General features: G+C 43.3%; 2 protein-coding genes across 3 annotated transcripts; one reads left to right on the plus strand and one right to left on the minus strand.

Annotated features, from left to right (window-relative positions):
• Positions 1–227: 227 nt before the first annotated feature.
• Positions 228–3402, plus strand: LOC103652900 (V-type proton ATPase 16 kDa proteolipid subunit). Of its 2 annotated transcripts, XM_023301714.1 has the most exons (6): positions 228–600; positions 1008–1067; positions 1428–1534; positions 2296–2430; positions 2537–2600; positions 2705–3402. In XM_023301714.1, exons 1-2 carry the CDS (start codon positions 320–322, stop codon positions 1009–1011), a joined length of 285 nt encoding a protein of 94 aa, XP_023157482.1. In that variant the 5' UTR covers positions 228–319; the 3' UTR covers positions 1012–1067; positions 1428–1534; positions 2296–2430; positions 2537–2600; positions 2705–3402. The 2 variants fall into 2 exon arrangements, with proteins under 2 accessions (XP_023157482.1, XP_035821440.1); XM_035965547.1 differs by having other exon boundaries at positions 228–1534.
• Positions 3403–4006: 604 nt separating this feature from the next.
• On the minus strand, positions 4007–7805 carry LOC100274200 (uncharacterized). The gene is made up of 5 exons (NM_001148572.2): positions 7287–7805; positions 6462–6698; positions 5803–5886; positions 4988–5117; positions 4007–4710 (listed from the first exon to the last, which is right to left on the minus strand). Exons 1-5 carry the CDS (start codon positions 7634–7636, stop codon positions 4279–4281), a joined length of 1233 nt encoding a protein of 410 aa, NP_001142044.2. The 5' UTR covers positions 7637–7805; the 3' UTR covers positions 4007–4278.
• Positions 7806–8303: the final 498 nt, after the last annotated feature.

The following is an 8303-nucleotide window of genomic DNA, read 5'->3' on the forward strand; positions in this document are numbered from 1 at the left end:
GTGCTTGTCTGGCGCACCGGACACTGTCCGGTGCACACCGGACAGTCCGGTGCCCCAGTCCGAAGCAACCTTTGGTTGTACACAGCCACTCTCCACTTCTTTTCTTTTCTTCTTTCTCCTGTTTCTAACACTTAGACAAGATGTTAGTACACAAAACTAATGTACTAAGGCTTAGAAACATACCTTTACTTGTGATTTGCACTTTGTTCATCCATGGGCATATTTTCACATTTAAGCACTTGTGTTTGCACTCAATCACCAAAATACTTAGAAATGGCCCAAGGGCACATTTCCCTTTCACCCTCGCTGGTGTCTAGGCATGGGCGTCGCCTATGAGACGGCCAAGAGTGGCGTCGGTGTTGCCTCCATGGGCGTCATGTGCCTCAAGCTTGTCATGAAGTCCATCATCCTCGTTGTCATGGCCAGAGTCCTTGGCATCTATGATCTCATCATCGCCGCCATCATCTCTGCCGGGATCAACCCCAAGGCCAAGCCCTACTTCTTAGACGGCTACACACACCTCTCCTTCGAACTCACATGCAGCCTTGCTGGCCTTGCTGCCGGCATGGCCATCAGCATCGTCAGAGACACCAGAGTTAGGTATTGTACTACTCTGATTGCAGTGTGTATGCTTGAACATATATGAATAAGCAAAGCTGCAACATTTTTTCATCAGAAAATAAGCAAGCCAAACTGATCTAGAATACACTGTTTTTGATAAATTAAGCAGCAACAAAGAAGTCTATGTGCCCCTTCTTCAATAGCAAGGTATTGTTGTGCATTGGGTTAGATGATATGTTTATGTGATCGTTACAGTGTTGGGTCTTGAGGTTATGGCTAAATAGTCAATCATCAAAATGGCAGTTACCTCACAACTTTGTAAGAAAAACAGGTTATGTGATCTTAGGTAACTTCTGAAATTTTGTTGCTTAGTGTAGCAGATTACCAGGGTTACCTTACCTTTTTGCCCTTTTAAACTGATACTAATAATGTATCATTCAATGCAGGTAATTTCAAGCTTTTGGAGGATCATGCTTTTCTTCTAGATTTTATCTTCAGTTGTCCTTGTAAGGGTTGTGTCAATGGTAGTGGTGAATTATCTAGAAGCAACAAAGCAGCAGTCAGCAGATTTAAATTGCCAGATATAGAGTTAGGCTTAGTTTTAGTTAAAATATTAGTGGTGAATTATCTAGGCATACATCCAGTCCACACCCTCAACCTACCGAGTTAGGCTCAGTTTTAGTTAAACAGCGTCTCGGTTGCTTGTGCCTACTGATGGCTTTTCTTAAAATTATATCAACGACATCTTAGGTTTTGGAAGGTGGTGCAGTTGTCATGACTCTTAGAGATCATAGTATTCCTTCTAATGGGGATATCAATGAAAGTAAAGTTTCTTATTTGTTATTATTATATTCTTGTTGGTGCAGCCTGAAAATGAAAAGCCAATTACTGAAAGCGGAGATGAAATCTCTTATGAAAGAGCAAAGGCAAAAAGTCCAATATCTTTATTATCGGGACTACGAAGGAGATCAATGTAAGTTCAGTTTAGTCCATTTTATCTATTTTCCTTTCTTATGGTATGGAGTCAACAAATGAAATTAAATAGAGCCCATGCTAAGTTTGGATCAAGTCATTACGAGAGAAAGGAATTTATTGGAGCACCTATAAAATTGGATGTGGAAGCTCATGCTCGCATTCAGAAGCATAGGTATGCCAATTTTTTTTCTTAATCTGTGAGAAGATATCTTAGGCTCCAGATCAATGCCCACATTATTCTTATCCACAACTTCTCAATATGTTGGACTGTAAAAGAGCAAAAGCGCCTAGCTGCATAATCCTGCCCAAGACACACCCAGTTGACTGATACTCAAGTTTTACTATAAAAACATTGTTTTTTACTAACTTCTCCTTGTAGCATGTAAACCGCTTACATTTCGTATGACTGAGACAAAAACAAATTATTTATATACTTCTCATAGTGTAAGCCCGCTATCATATTATTTGTGATGCAAAATTGTGCTGGCTTTGCTTTACTGTAATCTAGCTTAGAATGGCAACTTACAGTTGGATAAGCATAATCAAAGCAGGCAGTTAGCAACAAAATTTCCTTGTGCTAGATATTTTGCAACACTAAAGATTTTGTATTTATTCAATCTAGATTTGTCTTTGTAGCTTTATAGGTAGCACTGTTCGTCGATTCAAGCTGTTAGTTAAATCAATCAGGGTCCATCTCAAAAGTTTCATGGTGAAAATCATACACTTTGTGACATGTGTTATGTCCCTATCTTGTTTCAGTGACTGCATCTAAACTGTGAGATGTGTGCAAGATTGGGTTTGTTGTATTTGGAGTTCCTCATAGAAAAATCATACATATGCTCTAGAGTTCCTCATAGATTTGGTGCTCGCGATCTGCCATGGATTTGATTTAAGGTGAGCTCCCTTTACTTATTTTGGCGTCTTGCTTGGCTGGCTCGGATTCGTGTTATCGGTCGACCTTTCGCGGAGCTGAGAGAGCGATTTGGTTCTTTCTTCGCAGATTTGGGAGATCGGTCGTGTTCGCGCTGCGAGATTCGATTTTTTATGCATGTTTTATTCACGAGGTTGGCTCTCCTCAGATCTCAAGTCTTCCCGTGTTCTTGATCCCTTTTTTCCCGTTGATTTCGTCTCCACTCACTTTCTTTCTGTTCGATTTTGGCGCCTGCAGATTGCAAGAACGGGACTGCTAGGCAAGATGAGTATACCTGAAATTTAGGTCTAGAAATTCACTGCTATCAGTCTCAGAATAGGCTAGGTTGAACTTATACATGAGATATCCACAGGTCCAGGTGCATTGTTTGAATTTGATTAGAAGTGTGTAATGTTAGTTCTTATAAAAAAGCAACTCAAAAAGGGCCAAAGTTTGGATGTACCTTCTGGGTTATTGACGCAGATATCTTTATCACTATATGTGCTTGGTTTGCTCAGTGGCACATTTAATCTAGAGAATTTCAGTCTCCCTCTATAAAATGGTGGAGCAGAATGACTTCTAAATCTACTACACTTGGAAGTTTTGGGTCTCTGATTTAGTCCAGAGTTGTGTTGATTCAACAAATCTTGAATAAACAGGTTGCCATTTGCCATATTCAAAGAAGGAACATTCAAATGACAACCATTATCACCTGCTGTCTCAGGAGAAATATTGACTGACAACCTCATGTCAACATTTTCAGGATAATGCATTTGCTTATACCCTAACTTGTAATCAATACTGGCAACATTGTCATCTAGGCGGCATGAATTAGTGATCCTTCCAGAGAAACAGACTATGCAAAACAAATGTCATATTAATAATCTAGAAACAGCTTCGAGATGGGTTTTATCTATTGATGAGGAACCTGTTAAGAAATGTTTGATTCGCCTGTAGCTGCAAGGAATGCTAACTTTTTTTTGGTTCATCTCTGCGGAAGACGCCATTGTCAGTTGTAAATATTAGCGGCATATTAGGAAACAAATTATCCCTATTTTGAGTTGCACACACATTTCATGTTATTAGTGTGAATTTGTGAGATATTGAGGTTGATGATATATATGTTGTTCATTTTCATGTGATTGTTATGCACTAACAGTTATCGAATAATTTATACGCCGTCGCAACGGGCACATACCTAGTAAATTAAATAAGGAGGAATTTGATGTCCTCCGGTCCTTCTCAATCCTCCACTCATAAGACCCACTACTTTGTTTGGTTAGAAGTGGATTGAATAAGATTATAGAAGATTAAGTCTCTTAATTGAAATTGAATAGAAGGGACTTTAATTCCTTTAGTCTCTTTTAATCTAGATTCAACCAAATAAGGTCTAACCTAATAAGCCTTTAATACTCCATCTTTTGAGCGATCTTTAGACATTAAATGATTTAAATTTCTCAAGGAAAATTTATCACATGGAATGTCATCCCCTGTTGTTTGCAGAAGGGAGACAAAAGGGCAATGGATTTGATTTGTAGTTAAGTTGTTCTTGGGTGTTTTCTGCACAAGGGAGACAAAAGGGCACATGTTATGACTCGCATAGCATGAATTATACATTAAGGTGCAGGCTAGTAGGATACTGCAACACAGCTATTGGCACAGCCTATTTCATTACGGTTGTAAGCACAGTTTTAAGGTCTGCAAAAAAAACTGCTGCACCAATCACCTGCTGAAACAAAACATCTTCACTAGCATAACTTCATCGCAAAAGGCGAGCCTGCAGTCAGACAGTAAAAAGAGACTCATGATGCTGATCACTGTCCATGGGGGGATCACGGCATACTGAGCCGAGACCGCAGCCTGCTTGCAATGCAGTCGGGGCTTCGTTCAACGCACTTTCTCTTCCTTGAGACTGGCTTGGACGACGGAGTGGCACACCCAGCCTCCGTGTTGGCTTGATGGCCATCCTGGCACTCAGATGTCACCACGGACTCGCTTCTGCTGTCTTCTTTGTCGCCGTCAGAACTCTTCTTCTTCACATTGCGGCGGGTTGCTTTGTTCACCTTAGCTTTGCTGCTCGTTTCACCATCCTCGGGCCTCCCATTGGCATCCGGGCCATCATGATCCGAAATGCATGAGCTTTCAGATTTAGCAGACAGCGACTTCTCTTTGCCAGCTGGGCTTGAATCCTCTGAGTTATCTGATGATGCTCGATGTGTCGCAATTAAAAAGTGTGCCACAGATTTGTACCCAAGTCCAACCACCTGCACGAATGCCAATGCCAGACTGTCAGGATTGTTGGATCGTTGACAAATTGGTACATACATACATACTACCAACATTAGAACCAAATATGCATACTGCCTACATTGGATCCACTCCATTACGTTTCCTAGCCACCAAGTAGGTTAGGCATAGGCTACAGACAACCTAAAGAAAAGCATGATCCACAAACATAGATAATATTTTACGCTATGCCCGCTTCAATTAGCAGTTTGTGCCTTTCAAAGGTAATAGGGGATATTATGTTATTAGATATACCTTCCTATACGCAGAACCAGTAGGAAACCATCCTTTCTTGGTTCTGCATATGCTGCAATTACAGATGCCACGGCAAACTGGACATATCCAGTTAGGATTCTTCTTAACTTCTAACACATTCTCGCCATACCTGCAACAGCCAGTGTCAATTATTTTCTGCTAAGGGAACTTTAAATCGTTTAAGTAGCACAGACCCATAACTGAATTTCTCACAAAAAATCAGTTAAGTACATTTTATATATACTGCTACAGGTGTGCCAAAAGATCAAAGAAAAAACTTGCAGCTTCAGCATCAGTAAATTTGTTTTAATTTGTGAACCGTGAATTGGAAAGTTTCTGTTATATTTTTTACAATCACAGATAAGTCCATCTAGTGTCCTAAATCAGAAAAAAAAATGACTAACAATGTCTGAAAATATAGCTTCTCAAATGAAAAGAGTTGTGATAGTTTTTATTGTAAGTCCAAATATTTTCAGTCTTGTGTGGGCAATCTACATAAAACATTAGATATCAATTGTCCAAGTAAAAAGGGTTTGACTTGGGATAGACCTCGATAGATTTATATTTGTAAAGGAAGGAAGTATTATTGCTAAACTTCTAGAGCTAAAAATACCCTTTTGTTTTCAGGTGTATATGCTATATGCAGAACAGGGAATTCGTTGCAAGACATAAATTGTGTTTAACACATGTTCTTTAGAAAAATGACAGAAATGACAACTCATGAATGTACAATCTATAATTCTATGCTTAGTTTTGCCTAGCAGCAGAGCAGGTAAACATTTAACCAAACTAATGACTATAAAGAAAATGTTCACCTCATATACAAACAATCTCCACAGAACTGCCCTTGAACAATCTGGCATTTACAGCAGCTTGTATGATGACCAAGAGTTTTCTGCCTGTAACATGGAAGCATTATGTCATTATATCAAATCTATACACATCAGGCATCCTCCAGATTGTTAACCATAAAAACCTCCCATATAGAAAAAAAACCTTGAGCAAATATTAAAATCCACCTCTACACTTCAGTTTTCACACTACTGTTTATCTAGCAAACACAAACAAGGTCGTCTCCTATACTTGGAAAACCGATCCAAGGGCTTAGAGTTGTACTACATGCCCTCACTAGCAAAAACTTGTCATTTATTAACCCCCCAACCTGACTTTACATTTCAGTGTGCACATTGAAGTTTAACTAACATACACAAACCACATCATAGTACAGAAAAGGTAGTAAAAATATTTGTTTAGGGCACTAGCAGAAGCTTGTGATTTATTCCGCCCCATATCAAAAATTGAGAACCGCATTATGGTTACTGTTATTAAAGTTGTATATGCTTCGTTCTTTTTCTAAAAGTGTCACAATAGGTTACTTGGTTCACCATTCATAAAAATAATTATTACAGCATACGGCGAAGGCAACTGATTCAAAAATAGAGAATTCACAAGTAGTTATCCCGTAGGAACTTACCGGCACTGATGACAGGTTTGGCCCCTCACTTGATCATAGATGCGTTTTCCATCTTTGCCATAACCATCGACAAAGAGTGTCCAAGGAGTGTAGCATGTTCCCAGAAGCCTGTCATGCTCTTCAGTGTATATTTCTTCCTTGGCTCCTACCTCTACTACCTCAATTTTGCCAACTTCGGAGTGTTTCTCTTTCTTAGGTTCAGTTTCACAATAGCTAATTGATTCCACGTCCTTCAACCTACAAAAACAGAAAAGAAAATTACTGCTAGTGTCATGAGAGATCCAATGAGATACAGATCCACGGTTGCAGGACAGCTACATCTAGTGTTTAGTAAACCTATTTAGTCGACATGTGGCATACAAATTTGGAGGAAAAAACAAACTTGAAATTTTGTAGTGCCTCGTGGAAAAGCATTAGCAGTTTAACGGCATTAGGACAATGGATGTGCACATGTTATTGACAGGATCGTTATGGAATAATAAAAAGGACAGACACATTCATTCAGATGCATACAACAGTGAAACTACAAGCACCAGATGAAATCGACAGCGAAACTTATCCTGAAACATGTTGAACTAAGGTGTAAAGAGGGGAAAGAATAGATCCGTTCAGATGACGAAAAAATAAACGGTTGTCATCGCTATAGATTGTGCTGAACAAAAAAAAGTAAACAGACGGATGTTTGCACATTAGACTAATAGAAAGCCTCGCGAGTCGCAACGCCAGCGTTTAGGAGGCTAAGAACTGGCAGGCATCCCGAGAAAGTAATCAGCACACGGATCCACTACCACAAGAAAACGACTGGGTCTGGGTCCGGGTCCGTACCTGAGCGACCTCCGCGAGGGCGCCGGCGACGCGGGCTTCACCCTGGCCCCGCCAGCGGGACCCGGGTCCACGGGCTTCCGGCGCCGACGTCCGCTGCCGGTACCTCGAGCCGAGCCGGCGGCGGAGTAGCTGAGGGTCTGCGCGAGGTCGAGGATGCCGAGCTTCTGCATCCGCTCCATGTTCTCCCGGATCCTCGCGGCCCTCTCGCGCTCGTAGTCCCCAATCACCTCCGCCACGGCGGGGGCGGGGGCGGGGGCGGGTGCGGGGGCGGGGTTCTTCGGCGGCCGGCCCCGCCGTCTCGGGACCGGCGCCGGCGACAGGTCCGCGGGGGTGGATACGGCGGTGGCCATGGCTGTCCTGGCGGCGGGAGACGAGGGACGGGGATTGTGATTTGGGGGGATTTCTCCACTGCGGGCGTGCGGCAGGGGTTTATAGGAACGGAATCGTGCCCAATAGGAAGGGGGCGGAGGCGGGAGGCGAACGAGAAGGGGGCGGGAAGCCGCGGCACAACGGTCACATGGTGCGGCCGTGCTGGGGGGCGTGGGTTTTATGGACGGGCTGTGTGGGTCGACCGCCACCCGCCGCACTCCATCGCGTGCGGGTGACACGTGGGACCACGAATCACTGACGACCATCGGGGCCACCCATCAGTGGGGGAGAGTAACATGTCCTTGGCCGCGTCGGGATGCCCGTGGTGGGCGGGTACAGGGCGTCGGGGCACGCGAGGGTACGACGGGAGCGCGGGATCGAGCAGCGGGTTTCCCGCGCAAATCTTCCTCCACTGACACGTGGGACCTGACAGGGGCCGGCAGGTGTGGAGTTCGTGAATGAGGGGGTATGTAAATGACAGGTGGGTCTATCGCGGAGGTCACTGCGTCAGGGCTGAGAGGGAGGGTCGCGTTTCGTGTGACTATACGTAGGGTGGTGGTCGTCGTGCGAGGCGGGAACGCGAGAGGTCGAGCACGCGCTGCCGCGCTCGGCGGTCGAGAGTCCGGACCTGCTGTTCGGCACGCCACG

Source organism: Zea mays, chromosome 2, assembly GCF_902167145.1.
Source record: "Zea mays cultivar B73 chromosome 2, Zm-B73-REFERENCE-NAM-5.0, whole genome shotgun sequence".
Classification (NCBI taxonomy): Eukaryota; Viridiplantae; Streptophyta; class Magnoliopsida; order Poales; family Poaceae; genus Zea; species Zea mays.

What these genes read in the sequence shown, in the direction of transcription:
- LOC103652900 (XM_035965547.1), top strand. Translation starts at nt 320, where the DNA reads ATGGGCGTCGCCTATGAGACGGCCAAGAGTGGCGTCGGTGTTGCCTCC.
- LOC100274200 (NM_001148572.2), bottom strand. Translation starts at nt 7,636, where the DNA reads ATGGCCACCGCCGTATCCACCCCCGCGGACCTGTCGCCGGCGCCGGTC. An exon ending in CAAACCTGTCATCAGTGCCG is followed by an intron (nt 5,887 to 6,461) that starts GTAAGTTCCTAC and finishes TCCATGTTACAG; the next exon opens with GCAGAAAACTCTTGGTCATC. An exon ending in CTGGTTCTGCGTATAGGAAG is followed by an intron (nt 4,711 to 4,987) that starts GTATATCTAATA and finishes GCATTCGTGCAG; the next exon opens with GTGGTTGGACTTGGGTACAA.